The sequence below is a fragment of the Protopterus annectens genome, chromosome 7.part0 (assembly GCF_019279795.1).
Source record: "Protopterus annectens isolate FY-2018-M chromosome 7.part0, PAN1.0, whole genome shotgun sequence".
NCBI classification, from domain to species: Eukaryota; Metazoa; Chordata; order Ceratodontiformes; family Protopteridae; genus Protopterus; species Protopterus annectens.
Genome location: NC_056739.1, coordinates 1,729,074,992 through 1,729,091,603, shown reverse-complemented (window position 1 = coordinate 1,729,091,603; position 16,612 = coordinate 1,729,074,992). Strand labels below are relative to the sequence as shown.

Below are 16,612 nucleotides of genomic sequence, written 5' to 3'. Positions count from 1 at the left end.
AATGATCATATTAACCTCAAATGTGCAATGAAGTGGTTCATCTGAACCACTGCACCACCTGTTTGCCAACAAAGCTACCACTATTCCTCCTACTTTAGGATCCACTTCTTTATGCTACTTAGCTCTGAGCCCTAGGTACTAAACACAAACCACCCTTTACCTACCTGTATTTCACATATACAACTTGACTTCTATCACCGCTCAACACACCACCTGTATCTCACCTTTGGTATTTGTCTTACACTTTTAATTTCTCCACTTTCCTAATCAGCAAACAGCGCCACCTATTGTTCAGCCTTGGTATTGTTCAACCTTGGTAAATACTAATTTAAATAATTTCTTTAACCTTTTTATTGGTCTCTGTAACCATTTATAGCTCTGTAAGTAAACTGTACTTTATTTTCTGAAGAAATTCCATTAATAAAAGGAACGAAAGTGCTCAAAATATGCCGGTTCAGCATTTTCTTCTTTGGATACTACTCAGATTCTGATTTCTACATATACACAAATATATATACACACACACTATTTAAAGTGTTGGTGGCCATGTGGTTAGTTTTCCTGAGGTAAAATACAATGTTCCAGGAGTTCGTTAAATTACGTTTTCTGCAACATTGTCTCTGTGTTTTGTCTTTAGAGAAAGTGACCCGTGTACCATTTGACTTGCAGATATGCTGCATTTCCAATAAAGCAGGGTCAGAGATCGCCTTATATGCAAGGCAGAGATCGCCTCTGAGTAGTCTGTATGAAACAGAATAAAGTGACAGTGAATTCAGATGATCCACATAGGACAAATGCTGAAGGCCTTGAATTTTCCTTGTGAGGAACCTTTGTGGTTTCTCCAACTGCTGCAGGTGCTTGGAAAGGTACATACCAAAAGGGGCGTTGTACTCAATTACTGGCCTGATGAGGGAAGAGAACAGGGAGATTATAACTTCTTTTTTTCTGGTGGCAATACCCTGACATTTTTTCTGAGCTGTTAATTGCTTACTTTTTTTATGCACACTAATACTTATGGATGGATATTTACTAGATGATATTAGACAGATGTATTTTTTTTATTTTTTATTTATTTAACATTTGTTGACCAGGAAAGTCCGACTAGGTTCCACACATCCTGTTTTCAGCGGAGGCCCGGGGAGAAATGCTCCTACTATATTTATAGTGTTCTAGTTAGATTACGTTTATGGTTAGATAGCTATGTGTTTTTTTCTTGATTTTAGTTCTAGTCACAGACCTGATGAAGGCTTTACTGCATTAGGTAGATGAAAGCGGTTCTAGTTAAAAGTCTTTTTTTTTTTTATGTGTAGTTTACCTTTTTCTTAATACCTAATTTTGGAATGTGGGTTGCAAATAGTTAGGTAGTATTTTCCTTAACTAGGATTTAGTTTGATCTAATCAGTAGTAGTGTGTTGGGGTGAGTACTTGTTCTAAAATGCACTTTTACGGCCCTGTTTATACTAATTGCCTTTAGATCTGTTTAAAATTAAACAATGTGTACATTTTCCAAACCTACTTTTAAGTATATAAAAGCTGATATGTTTTAACATTGTTAAAATATGTCTGTTTTTCTGTTACTGAGAATCGCTTGTCTGTGATGAATAAAGGCTTGTTGCTTTGGAACATTACCTGGGTTTCATGATTTTTTGTATATTATTGTGACTGAGCTCATCAACAAAGTTTTAAGACCACTGGTTTGTTTTTTTATTTTTTTCCTCAACACTCTTGGTGGTGAGGTTGGAACTAGACATACTCCTGTGCTTGTTCATTGTTTAATTTATAATTTAAAGGGATCACTCTGAATCACATAGTACTCTTTTATTTTAAGCTTATATTCAGTATTTCCTGCAAAAGCAGGACATTTGAGACATACTTGCAGCTCTCCACTGTCCTCGATTCTGCAGAATATCCTTGATTTTGCAAAGTCTCATTTTTTTTTTGCTTTCCTAATAAATCACTGAGGATTACAGAAGAGTGAGCCAGTAATACCAGACAGAGTTTTGCACTTCTGTAATGGGAATACAGAAAACATAAAATAAATGTAAGTTATTTTTATATTTTGCAATACTGAGTGCTTAGAAATGTATTTCACCATACTCTTAACTGCAGCCTTGAGATGAAATTCCTTTCCTGTTAGTGCAACATACAGCAAAGCAGCTGGCATATGTTTCCTGTCTGTATAAAGGCAAACTCTATAGCTATGTGGACTACTTTGAGATATTACTTGATAAAGATATATAAGATATATAGATCCCTCTGCACTACATGTTCCAGAGACCTCAACCTCATTACGACAATCAACAGAACATGCTGGAGTGACAGGTTCATAACCCAGAGACTGCCCATGCTATGGAATAGACTTCCCATACATGTCAAGCAGAGCACCTCACTGGCCCTCTTCAAGAGAAATCTTGACAAGTGGATGGGAAATAGAAAATTCACCCCAGGGATCACTCCAGTGGCTCTACTCGACAGAGGCACTTGGAACTAAGGTCGGGTGGCACGATGCCAGGGTAATATTATGGGCTAGGCTTGTAAAGGCTCCAGGGCCATTAGCCTAGTACACACCTATGAACCTATGAACCTATAAAGAACATAAAAATTTCAGAGGGGCCTATGCTATAACTTATCCTAATGATGTTTCTCAATTTCAAAAGTTCACTAAGTATGACTTTAAGATGGTACACAGAGTTTGAGATGTGACTGGATTCAGCTTTCATTAATTAGTAAAAGAACAATGATCTTAGTATTCAAAAAAATAAATATAAGGTGACAAAACTGTCTAACACTATCTAACCCTAAATCATTTGGTATTAGAAGAGTTTACACCCAATGTAACAGATACAAAAATCAGCATTAAAACTTTTATACTGTTTATACAAACTAGAAACAAAGTGCTTAGTATCTTTCAAAATGGTACCAGTGCTGTCTAACAATGGATATAACAACTTTTCAACATAAATAGAAAATGGCTAGGTCAACCAACCACGACAAGACACATTCTGTCTCACAGGTGGTTAGTGCTTTATATAACTCTGATTTAGTTTGTTTGGCTGTATGCACTGTCTGCTCATGTTTTTACATGGGCAAAACTAATTGCTCCTTTAAGGAATTGTGAGATCAGTTTACTTTGTTTGCTTCTTGATGATTTAATTCTTGAAAACAATGTATTTTTGTTTAATGATAAATTTTATTTACAGAAGATTGGTGTCATTATGAGCACTGTTTGTGTCAATAGCCATGCCAATATGGGTCTGGCTCTCTGGGAGTTAAATGATGTTTTGACAGGCAATCCTTTTACTGTCTATCAAGTTCTATGTACCCTTTGTTGACGATATTTTTCTTATATGGATAGGGTTATTTGAGGCATTAGATGATTTTATTGATTTTTTTTTACATAGCACCACTTAGTTTTTGAATTTTATCTCTAAATTTTCTGATATGTTGATTGAATTTTTAGATGTACTTGTTAATAAAAGATGGTGATGGTCTAGTCAACACTACCCCATATAAGAGGTCAGAAAAATGTTACTTTACATAGATGCAGTATGCACCCACGTCATGTCTACAGGAGCATCATGAAAGGGCAATTCATTAGAGTTGCTAGGTTAAACAATGAAGATGAGACTCTCTTTTCTTGGTTTTCAATGATATGCATAGAGACTTCTTGAATAGCGGATGCGAAGTTGTTCAATCTCACTGTTCATTCTTTACTGATGGGTTTGGAGCCAATCCCTTGACTCTGATATGGCCAATTGCAAAGCTCGAGGTCTTCAAATAGCTCGAGGCCAAGTCCCTATCCCATTATGCACCTGGAATTACTTCAGATCTAGTTTGCCGCTGCAACAGATCGGAGGTTTTGATTTAGCTCGGGCCAGTTAAGCTGTTATTTTCATTACTTATTGAACATTTCTTATTGAAAATTTTTTGATAGTTAGAATAGTTTAGAATAGTTAATAAATCTCTTATAGCTTTCAGTGTGTTTTTCCTTCCCATTTAGTGTGCCTTAACAAATTTCTAGTTGGCCTCTTTTAGGCCTAGATTAATACCTGTTCTCTATTTACAGTGTGTTATTCAGTGACCTTTTGTCACAATTTCTACTGTTTTTCTAGATAGTTATAATCTCTTGCTGTGTGGTCTGTCTAGCCTTCTAAAATTTTATAGATAAGGCTTAGTATTTTATTACTGTTGAAGTGTAGTTTACAATAAACCTTAGATAATTTAGATAGGTTTGTTGTTTCTTAGCAGCTATCTCCTATCTTTTGCATAGTCTGCTTGGAATGTCTTATTGTGTGATATCACATTTATTCTTGCATTACTGTGTTTGTGTGTGTGATTAGCCTGCTTTTATTAAGGCTTGTGTGAATATTTACTATTGTGTAATTTAGCCTACTTTTATTTTAGGCTTGTGTGAGTAATTACCATTATAGTTTTTTTTTTTTTTTTTTGTGGTGACAGTAATTTCCTGACATTACTATGGCTGACCAAGATAAGCACCCTAAGTCTGGCTTCAAAAAGTGCCCAAAGTGTGGCCAAAAGATGTCTGCTACAGACAGCCACATTAATTGTGGTTACTGTCTAGGGGCTCTGCATTTGCAAGACAATTGTTCTATTTGTCATTCCTTCTCCTCAAGGGTCCTGCAGGAAAGGAAGAGGAAACTCATCGATAGAGGATTGTTGAAGCCTTTATTTCAGGAAGCTTTGAGTGACCAAGATGGATCCAGCAAGTCCTCAAAGTCTTCCAAGACATCGGACAAGAAGAAATCCAAAACGTCTTCGACTTCAGCTCCAATGCCATCGGAGCCAATAGTCTTTACCTTTCAGAGCCGGTCCCCAGTCTTGGAACCGGTGACCAAAGTGCCTAAGAGTCCACTGCTTCAGTCCGTACCACCTTCGGTAAGCTCCTCTCCATCATCTATCAGCCTGTTGGATCTGGACGTGGATCATGTGGTGCAGAAGCTGTTATTGGCACCGTCCTTAGCAAAAATGTTATAGGCTTCGACCTAAATGGCTTTGGAGCCGAAGACCCTTGTGCCAACTCTAACTATTCCTCCTCCGAGCCATGCTGGTCCTTCGGAGCTGGAGGAGGTGGACCTGATGTTAGTGGAACCCTCAGAGCCAATGCCTGCTCCAGTGTCTTTGTGCATGCTGACATCCTCGGTGAAAATTGAGGACTCTAGGAGCCGACACTCTCTGGTTGGGTCTGGGGAGGACAGTCGGACCTACTTGTCGGTTCCGACTTTGCCTCTCAGGGCCTTGGGTCATATGAGCTCGGCTCCTACCTCGGGCTCTGAGCCCACTGTCCCGGTGCCGGGGATGTCAATGGTTTCTTCAGATCTGTCTGCTCCCTCGCATCGCAGCAGAGGTGCTTTTGATGCCACGAGGAGAGTCATGTCTCCTAGGACATTCTCGACCTCAGGTCTGCCTTCCTCCACCCCTAAAGTGCCTGTGTCTGCTTCTGCCTCGCACGTCCTGACCAAGCATAGAGACCCAGAGCCTCAGGAAGCCCCATTGGATGGCCCCTGCTCTTCCAAGATCTCACCAGAAGCTCCCACTGATGAGGTTCCCTGGAAGACATTGTGTAAGAGGAAACATCTAGACTCCCCACAGGAGTCTCTAATATCAGATACTGACTTAAATGAGTCAGAAGGGTCCCCACAGTCCCCCTCTGAGGATATCTCATTTGCTGAGATACTTGAGATCTTTAGGCAGAGGTGACTGGCAGTCCAAAAGTCCTACTGAGGATGAGTCACTTCTCCTGAAGGGTTTCGGGTCTCAGTCCTTCACCTCTTGGGTGTCTCTGCCCTTCGATGAGCTGATGCAGCTGGTCTCATGAAGAGTGTGGGAGTCTCTGCGTACTATGGAGCCTCTCCCTAGGAGGCCTAATAAATTCATTTCTGCTCCCCGTGACAAAACATTTTTAACAAAAGGTGTTCCAGTTGACAACATGGTGGTGGCTGCAGCCACCCAAAAGGAAATGTCTGAGACTTCCTCGTCTATCCATCCACCTAACAGAGACTCCAGGATTATGGATAGATATGGGAAGGGCATGTTTAGCTCAGTGACCTTTGCTCTCTGTTCGCTAAACTATTTAACCCATTTTACTAGGTTGCAAAGAGATCTCCTTAAGGAGTTAGGAGATACTCTTTAGAGTACAGTAACTGCAGAAGCTTCCGACAAAGTTGCCGGCCAGTTTGCTACCCTCAATTCTATTGTCAACTCATTCATGCATCTCATCTCTTATGCAGCTGATGGAACGAGTAGGGCAGCGGGTACAGGAGTTACTCTTAGGAGACATTCCTGGATGCACTTGCGTTCCTTCATGGAGCCCTTCAAGTCATCCTTCGTGAACACTCCCTTTGATAGCTTGTCCCTTTTCGGGCCTAAAGTGAAGGAAACCTTAACCAGGTGTGTATAGTATGGAAAGACTCTGTCTGCCATTGGGGTCCATTATTCCACCCCTACCCGACCCTACCCTAAAGGTAGGTAGGGAAGGAAAAATGTGGTTTTGGATAGCCCAAGGAGCCTTTCAGGACACATGTGGTGAAACCCCCTCCAGGGGCAGAGGAGGGGGCAGTAATGGAAGAAGCCACCCTCACAGTAGAGGGGGTCCGCAACACCAGGGTGACAGAAATCACTTCTCTGGGAAGCCCTACCAGTGCTCCTGAGAGGAGGCTCAACTCTCCTGCTCTGGAGGCAGTCAGAGGTTGCTTATCTTTGTACCCAGGCGTCTGGCTCAAAATAACAAAAGACAGCTGGGTACAAAGTATCATTTCCAGAGGATACTTCATTCCATTTGCCACACCCCCTCCAATCATAAGAAAAATTCTGGACGTTCCAACCAGTTACAGGGAATAGACAACAATAGAGGTCCAAACGTTGCTAAGAAAAAGAGTCTTTCAACCAGTCCCAGCAGACCAGACAGGATCTGGAACTTACTCAAGATACTTTTTGGTTCCAAAGAAGATGGGGGACTGGAGACCCATATTGGACCTCAGCACACTGAACCAATACATAAAGAAAGAGGTGTTTTGGATGGTCACGCTTCAGTCTATACTTCCCTTCTTAGGGAAAGACAATTGGATGTGCTCGATAGATCTCAAGGATGCGTACTACCACATAAAAATGGCCAGACCATCCAGGGATCACCTGCACTTCCGGCTGGGAGCCAATCATTACCAGTTTCAAGCCCTGCCCTTTGGTCTTACAACAGCCCCCAGAGTGTTCACCAAATGCATGGCAGTGGTCACGGCTCACCTGCAGCATCTAGGATTCCAGGTGTTTCCATACCTAGACGATAGGCTCCTTACTGCCACCACCAGGCATCAACTCATTCAGGCCAGGGAGTCCACTCTGTCACTCTGCAATCATCTGGGCATTACAATCAACTCAGAAAAATCTGCCTTGTCGCTATCGCAACATATCGTTTTTATTGGGGCAGAGTTGGACACCACCACCAGCACACTAAGGCTTCTAATAGAAAGAGTCTTTCTTCTTCATCAACATGTCAGCATTCTGATATCAAAAGACAGAGCACCAGCACTGGAAGTTCTGAAATTATTAGGCATGATGGCAGCAGCAATTCTAGCCATACCACTAGCTCGTATGCACATGTGGATACTACAATGGCTATTGTTCACTCAGTGATTTTACCAACAGCTCACCATGACTTACACTATAATGATCACAAATTCTTGAAAAAAGGACCTTCAATGGTGGTTGACCTCACTTCATGTCATGATAGGACACCCATTTCTGCTACCCCCTCCAGCAGCCACAGTGACCACGGACGCTTCCCTGATAGGGTGGGGGGTGGGTTATTTTCAGGGAAAGACTGCCCAAGGCACATGGACTGATCAAGAGACACATCTGCATTTCAATGTCCTGGAGATGAGAGCAGCACTTTTGGCATTGCAGTACTTTCAGGACTCTCTTCCTCTGGGTATGATTGCGATTCAGACAGACAACATGTCGGTGGTCTGGTATTTGAACAAACAAGGAGGAAACAGGTCATTACTCCCTTTGTCGTAAGGCTCTCTGAGTTTGGCAGTGGGCTGTTTCCAGCACTTTCTGTTGGTAACGCACATCCCGGGGAAATCTAACGGGATAGCATACAAACTGAGCAGGGCAATCTTGTTGCCCCACGAGTGGTACCTCAATAAAGAAATAGCAGGCAGGATATTCCTCAGATGGGGCCAGCCTTGCTGTGAACTTTTCGCCAGTCACATGAACACAAAATGCAGAAGCTATTTTGCCCTGATTCCCCCTCCGGGAGAAGCCCCAAGGGACGCATGCATAAACTATTCACCTCCGGATCTCCTCTATGCATTTCCACCAATCCCGTTGATACTGAAGGTTCTACAGAAAGCAAAAACCCTGGGAAGGACCATCATTCTAATAGCCCCTCATTGGCCTCATCAGATTTGGTTCCCCTTCCTTCGACTTCATCTTTTGGAGGATACTTGGATTCTGGACCCAGTTCCAGACCTTCTGACGCACCCGTCGGGGAATATTCATCCCTCTCTGCAGTCCCTGAAGCTGATAGCTTGGCTGCTCCAGTTCCCATCATAGCCAGGTTCCATAACCTCTCCAGTGAGACAAAACAGATCCTTTTGTCTTCTCATAAATTTTCTACTAGGAAGCTATATTTTAGCAAATGGAAACAATTTTCTATACGGGCCTCTAAAAATAATATTGATCCTTACCAAGCCCCTGTGGCCTCCATCTTAAGAGTTCTTGACTATGATTTTTAACAAAGGAGCTGCAGCAGCAACAGTTCGGGTTCAATTGGCTGCTATTTCTAATTTTCATCTTGGATTTGAAGGATTGAACATCATGTCTCACAAGTTATCCAAAGTCTTTCTCAAAGGGACTTTTCATATTAGACCACCTGAGAAATCTCCCTATTCTCCATGGAATCTAAATTTTATGCTTTCCCACCTAATTCTTCCCCCATTTGAACCAGTTTCATCTTGTGATCTCAAATTTTTGTCTTGGAAGACCACCTTTCTGGTGGCTATGACATCTGCCTGCAGAAGATTCAGGCTTTATCCATCAAGCCTCCCTATTTGGTATTTCATCCTGACAGAGTCTCACTTAGAACAAATCCCTCATTCTTGCCCAAAGTTTGCAATGAATCCAATCTCAACCCCCAACCATTCTAACAATTTAGAGTATATGCTGCACAAACTTGATGTTCACAGACAGCTCAGATTTTATTTGGATAGAACAAATATTTCAGAAAATCAGATCAGCTTTTTGTTTCATTTTCAGACTCCAGGAAGGGAAGACCAGTGGCTAAATCAACTCTGTCTAAATGGTTATCTGATTGTATCACCTTTGCCTATTCAGCTGTCAATATACCCAATATACCTTTGCAACATAAGATTAAAGCTCACTCAACCAGAACAGTTTCTACATCATCTGTCTTTTCTGCCAGACTTCCCATTGATAACATTTGTGCAGCAGCCACTTGGTCAAACCCTCATACCTTTATCACTCATTACAAAGTTGACAAGGCCTCCTTTGGATCCATCGTCCTGAGAAATATACTCCCATGAACCACCCAAGATTGATGGTGCTTGGGATGCTACCCATCAGTAAAGAATGAATGACGAGATTGAACAACTTCACATAAAGAAGTTATGTATTTACCATAACGTTTCATGTGAGTTGTTCATCTCGCCTTCATTATTATGTCGCTCCCTCCTACCCACTCCTGGACTGATAGATGACCGAGATGCTGGATCCATCTTGGTTACTCAATCCTTCTATACCTTTCTCTTGGGAGTGAAATAATGACATATGGTATTATTATACGCAGCAAACAAGAGCTGAGGCAATTCCAGGTGTATCATGGGATAGGGATTTGGCCTTGAGCTGTTTGAAGACCTCGAGCTTTGCAATTGGCCGTATCAGAGCCGAGGGATCGGCTCTGAACCCATCAGTAAAGAATGAAGGCAAGATGAACAACTCACATGGAACGTTATGATAAGTACATAACTTCTTTTTATTCAGCAAAAGAGATTGATAGTACCATTTCTGAAATTCTATCTTATAAGAACACTACTGCTAAGCCATATTTTTCAGATATGGGAGATGCAGTGGGAGCAACGAATGGTGCACTTGGACCTGGTAATGACATTCTGAGGGTTGTATTGACCTACTCCTCTGATATTAATGTAGTGTGTGACGTTTTAAAGAGAAATTGTTCCATTTTGATGGCCAATGAAGATTTTAAGAAGAGCTTAAGTGATAAATCTATGTTTTCTTTTAAGAATGGTATATTTCTTAAATGTCAGTTATGTCATAGGCATCAGAGACACTCTAATAGTATCTCAGAACATATAGGTACTTTTCCATGTAATTCCTGCAGTGCTTGTAAGTATATTTTGTCCACATCAACGTTCATGCACCCTGATATCAGTCGTTCTTAAAATCGTAATTTTTATGCTGATTGCAAGAGGTCTTACTTAGTTTATTTGGCTTTATGCACTGTCGCTCCTTTAAGGAATACATTCTTGAACATTTGAATGATATAAGAAGGAAGATTCATAGATTAGTACTAAGCTAACTGCTCTTGTGAGCCTTTTTAAGCCTAGCCAATTATCCCTTGTGAGACTCAAACCCTGCACCTTGTGTTTGTAAGGCAAACACCTTAACCATTAGGCCACCCTCCCAACCCAAAGGGACGTTTCTTTCAGACAGACTTGCACACACACTAACCCCTCTCCACACACACTGTGCATTTGCAGGATTCAAACCCCTACCTAACTATGTTATGACACTCGAGACGGACGCATTAGCAGAGTGCGCTATTCGCATTACTAAAGAAGCTTTCTAGTACATTAAACATGTGAATTATTTTGCAAATAGACATGTATTTAAATTTTTTGCTCTGCATTTGCTTAGTTTTGACTTGAGATGAGATGACAGTGCAACTAGGAAAGAGTGTGTTGAAGTGAAATGGATTTCAGATTTGCAAGCTGATAGAGGCTGATGCCTGAATGATACTGTCCCTTTAAAACCTATGCTTAAGTCATGTGATTTACTTCATTGATAGTTTTTAGTTTAATGGTTTTGTATTTAAGTATGTTTTAGTTGTAGATGTGTTTTATATGGTCTGAAGAAGCACGGTTTGTGGCATGAAAGCACTTACCATATTAAAAACTTTTGCACAGTTTTACTTCTTGGTCCTGTTGGATGGTGTGTTTTTTTTTTTTTTTGTTTTGCATTTGCACTGCTGATTTGTTAGACTACCCTTTGTTCACTGTGGTTGTGTTTGGATCTATTGCAGTACTAAGCTATGACTATACACCGCTCATCTCTATAACAGCTTTAAGGGTGGCAAGAAGCTTACTACACATTATTCCCTATGACCAGATAGGCTTTGTTACAGGCTGCTCTACCTTTTAACAATTTAATTAAAATGTATCTGATAACAGAAGATGCTGACAGACAAAAGACTCCCCTGTTGATTGTCAGCCTAGATGTGGAAAAGAATTCTGACAGGGTGAGTTGGAACTATCTCTTGATCTTGTTGCAACATATGGTCTTCTCCATTCTATTTGACTGATGCAGAAATTATACTTAGGCTCAGCAACAATGATTAAAGAAGGATGTGACTCTCCCCAAAATTTCAGTTTTCTGGAGGTATGAAAGTATGAGGCAGGGCTGCCCATTATCTCTACTGTTGTCTGCAATGTACCTGGTAGTCCCGGCAATACAAATAAGGCAGTCTGTGATTGATGGATACATGTGATTGGGCTCTATACACACAAATAATCTTTTAATTTATATTAAAAATCCTGAATCTGACCTGTCGCAACTCCTTCACCTTTTAGATGAATTTGGGAAGATTTCTGGGTACAAAATCACTATACATAAAATGGAGGCACTTAAGATTCATTATCTGCCATTAGCACTTCTGCAGCAGTATCTTTTTCTAAAAAAGAATACCCCTGTAACTTACTTAGGACTCCTCCTTGCCTCATCACTTTAGGAGTCAAAAGAAGTTAACAATCAAGGGCAACTGGCAAAAATTAAAAGTTTATTTCAGACATGGAAGCTGGTCTGTATGGACATGTTTCAGAGAATGCAGGCGATAATGTGGTTCTTTGCCCCATTACTATTATACCAGTGTATTCAAAAGACACAAGATTGGTATCTCAAATTATGAGTCAAGAGTTTAAATTTTGTCGGGCAGGATCTAAACATAGGGTGTCCAAAGAAATTCTTCTCCTAATCCAATATCTCTAGAACTTGGTCTTCAAGCGTTTGAAAAAATACACAAAGGAAGTACTATAAATACTTCCTTTTGTTAGTAACAGAAGCTTAAAATTATATTTGGAAGGAACTAGCCCTCAAATCTATAACTCTCAACTGCTACGATTTATGCACACCACTATGGTTTTTGGCCCCCAGGTTTAGCTTTGCTCCTCCTAGATTTATGATGTTCCTCAAGAAGTCAGACCTCATATTGGCTGCATACTTTATTAAATACATAAACTAAGCCTATACAAAGATTCGGTTCTATATCAGATTATCAATATTTGAAAACGTCGAAGCACCTTTATTCGACACGAAAATATGGAATGCTGAGTTTGTCGAACGGCCGAAACATTGATTTCTTTGCAAGGGAAAGAAATCGGTTGGCCGTTCTGTCACACCTGCCCTTTCCCCGACTGCAGTGCGGTCTCGGAGTCAGAATATTTAGTTAGGGGAGTGTGGGGGGCACAGCCTCTCCATGGTGGGGGTGTGTAGGGCCGAAGCCCCCCCACTTAAGTACGTTAATTTTTATGTCGTGTTGTCTGTTGGCCTTCCGATTTCTTTCCCTTGGAAAGAAATTGGTGTTTTGGCCGTTCAACAAACTCAACATTTGACATTTTCATGTTGACTAAAGGTGCTTCGACATTTTGAAATGTCGATATTCTGATACAGACCCCAAAGATTAATTTCCACTAACAATGTAGGGTAGTGTATATAAAGAGCAATCACTGTGATAAATAAGAAAGTACTCTTCTTTCTGACCTACTGCTACGACTTTAAAGTCCAGAGCCAATTTTTAATACTCAGAGGTTGAAAGGTCAGATCTAGCAGGGGTGCCTCAGCTTAGTATGGTACAGTGAATGCTGAATGATATATTATTCACCCAGGGTATTCTATAATTGTGATGGACATCACCAAGTCCTTTATATGTATTTTAGCTAGAAATGTGCTTGGGGTTTGGAACAGAGATCTTACTTCCATCTGATTTTAGCAAATGTTTCATTTATTCCCCCAGGAGATAGGCAATTTTTAAAAGACAGTTTATGATTACAGTACTGGGGACATTGACTTATGGAGCAATCTCATTCCTTATCAGACATTTGCTCAGAAATATGAAACGGGCATCCAGGGGAAGAACCTATATGAAGCTCTGTCTCAGGGAGTGCAGAACATGTGCATGTTTGGCTGTTCTGCTCAGGATGTTCCATTGTTTGGATCATGGATAATGGAAAATGGAAAACAGAGATTTAGATAATTTGCAGAGGAGTCATGTTAGGAGACCATATTGGACTTTTATCCAAAAATAAGATAAACATAGAATTCAATGGGAAGCTAACCTTCAGACTGTTATTCCCTAGGATGTGCTCTCAGTGTATGTAAAAAAATCAAGAGAATACAGATTTTTTTGGGTGTCAACATTTGCAGAAATGTTTTTATACCCCCACACGATTCTTTGACTGAATGTGAGTCAAGGTGGCTTGCACTAGCTTTATCCCAAGTGTAGAACAGACTTGGTGTACAAGTAGTTAACAATCTGATTGGTCAGTGGTCTTTGTCGATGATAACACACACACACACACACACACACACACACACACACACACACACACACACACACACACACACACACCTAATTGTGCACAAACTCATTTATGTGGAGTCTGTTGTTTGACTCCTGCTTTCTATTGCTGTGTGTATTATTCAGAAAATACTTATGAGACCAGTGTGCATTGGCTATTGATGGTACTTATTACTTAGACATATGTGTATAAATAACTCACTTGCATGCACACAAGCCAAGGTAACAAGCAGTGTCAGTAATAATATCTAATGCACACATTGGTCTCATAAGTATTTTGCACAAGATGCCAGTTTAAAGAAAGATGTGTTCATAACTGAAAATTCCTACACACACATGGATGTGTACAGAGTTATTTGCAAAACATTTGGATGTCCACTTAACAGATCCAGACTGTGCAGGACAGACAATATATCAATACGGAGAAATTATGTAAAAGTGTCATTACCATAGTTTAGTGCTTCTGGTGCTGTCCATTTGACAGGGATCTGTTTCATGCCCCCTGTAGCAGAATATACTCCATCTTCTTCCTCTCTTGACATCCCAAAATCACTGATCTTCAGAACATTCTTTTCTGTAATGAGACAGTTACGGGCAGCAAGATCCCTATGAAGAATAAAACAATGCAGTCAACAAGAGAAATACTGCAAAAATAGAGTATACTCTTTGAAGATGTCGCTGTACAGTTTTGTTTTGGCAGAGCTGGAAAGGAGTTCCTGATTGTCAGTCTTAATACTGTTATAAGAAACTAAATAGGGACACTGGTTAAGCAGATGTAGATGGAGTTCCTGGGAATATATGGATATAGTAATCAGCATGAATCAAATGGGGTGGCCACGGTGGTGCAGCGGTTAGCGTTGCCACCTCACAGCAAGACGTTCTCTAGTTCGATCCTCGGCTGGGGTGTCTTCTGTGTGGAGTCTGCATGTCCTCTCTGTGGTCGCGTGGGTTTCCTCCGGGTGCTCCGGTTTCCTCCCACATCCCAAAGACATTCTGTACATGTATTGGGCACTCTAAATTGGCCCTGGGCGTGAGTGTGTGCATGTGTGTGCCTTCTGTGGCAGTTTGGGCGCCGGGCTGGCAACTCAACACCGTAAAACTCCAGTGCCAATCATGAGCAGACAGGTGATCCGCTGTGGCGTCCCCTAACCGGGAGAAGCCGAACGAAGAATCAGCATGAATCAAACACTGGAAATGTTGATAACTTACCTTATAGCCTTATTTGGTTACATGTATGCAATAACTAAAAAGAGCTGCTCTGCTGCTCCATATAGTTAATGTACTTGTAATACTGCATGGAGGTGGACCTTGACGTTACTGGGATCCACGGTAGAATTTGGAAGCCATAACTCCCAAAGGTGCCAGCAAATATTGGAGCCTGGGGCTGGGGGTGGGTGAGGAACAGAAAAAGAGTAGCATTTTGTAATCCATTTCTTTCTACATGCCACCATTACAGAAACATATGCTGCAAATGCCATCTTATAACAATAATTTTCATGTGTGACTACATTTCATACAACTAAGTACTGCAGTGGTGTAATTAACAGTAGTTGCTGGACAACAGCTAGTTAGTAAGTCACATCTTCTGGAGTCCTGGCTATATTTCCAACTGGGTAGGTCTGACTGAAAATAATACAGTGGATTAATGCATTTGCACAGTCAGAAACTAATGCATTCAATATAATGGTAAATTAACTGGGGTCACTGACTTTACTTAATTAATTGTTTGACTGATTTATTAAGTAGGCATAGTGTATAAAATAGCAGATGCTTTCATTTTAATTTTCCAAGCTTTACGGCAGCTTAAGATGCTGCTGTGAAGCGGCTGACTCATTTTTCAGTGGACATTACCCGAACATAACACACTGCTGGGCAACATTCATTCTCCACAGTTAAATGTAAAATTCGCCCATTCTCTAATTCTGTTTAATATCTAAATGAAGTACCTGTTCTGTAATTTTCTGCACAGTTTTCAATTGTTATGCTATGATGTCATAAGACAGACTTTAAATGAACCACTCTAGTAATATACCTGTCTTCTCATTAATGTACTGTGTCACAATAACCACCTCTAGTTTAATGATTTTGTATGTCCTGTGCTCTTACAACAAAATGCACTGGTGTTACAATAATCACATGCTCCTGAAGGCTGTATTCCCCACGTTGTTCACTATCAGCAGACAAACCTTAACCTGGAAATAGCTACAGGCAAAGATACTTGTTGGAACAATGTTATTTGTAGAGCAACTGATAAGAATAACAGCATAATCCCCTTAGCACTAGTGACCATTCAGAGAGTAGCTACTTATGATGCATCTATTACAAAAAAAAAAAAAATCTCAAAAGATGTGAAAAATTAAGTAATTTAATTAGTTTTCTGGCAATGTTTGCATCCTCATTTCTTTACAGATGGTACAACACTGTAACGGTATGCAGGTGTTTGCTGGATACTGACTGCCACCAGCCTGGATTATGCTCAGTTCATACGCAAGTTACCTTTCTTGTCATTATTTTCCTATGACTTCTCCAGAGTACTAAATACAACACATTAACAGAGACTACTTCAGCAACATTGTTCAAACTACTCCTGATAACGCTTTTAGGCAACTGGTAAAGTACAGTTTAGGGGAAATAGGCAAATCCCCCCACTCCTTTTGTTATTTGTTCTGTTTTCCTTTTCGGTCACTTCCCAAAAGCTAAGTAAGACTTATTCACAGTACAATGAGATTACTCATTGTAAAGTTGACAAGGCCTCCAGGGACAGGG

General features: G+C 40.6%; 1 protein-coding gene across 2 annotated transcripts in view; it reads right to left on the bottom strand.

The window, feature by feature from the left end:
* Nucleotides 1-16,612, bottom strand: part of FES (FES proto-oncogene, tyrosine kinase) — a 1,834,337-nt gene that overhangs the window by 83,229 nt on the left and 1,734,496 nt on the right. For both annotated transcript variants that reach the window (XM_044078263.1, XM_044078264.1), the window contains exon 18: nt 14,295-14,452. In XM_044078263.1, the coding sequence (XP_043934198.1) occupies nt 14,295-14,452 (158 nt within the window). The remainder of the gene's footprint in view (nt 1-14,294; nt 14,453-16,612) is intronic.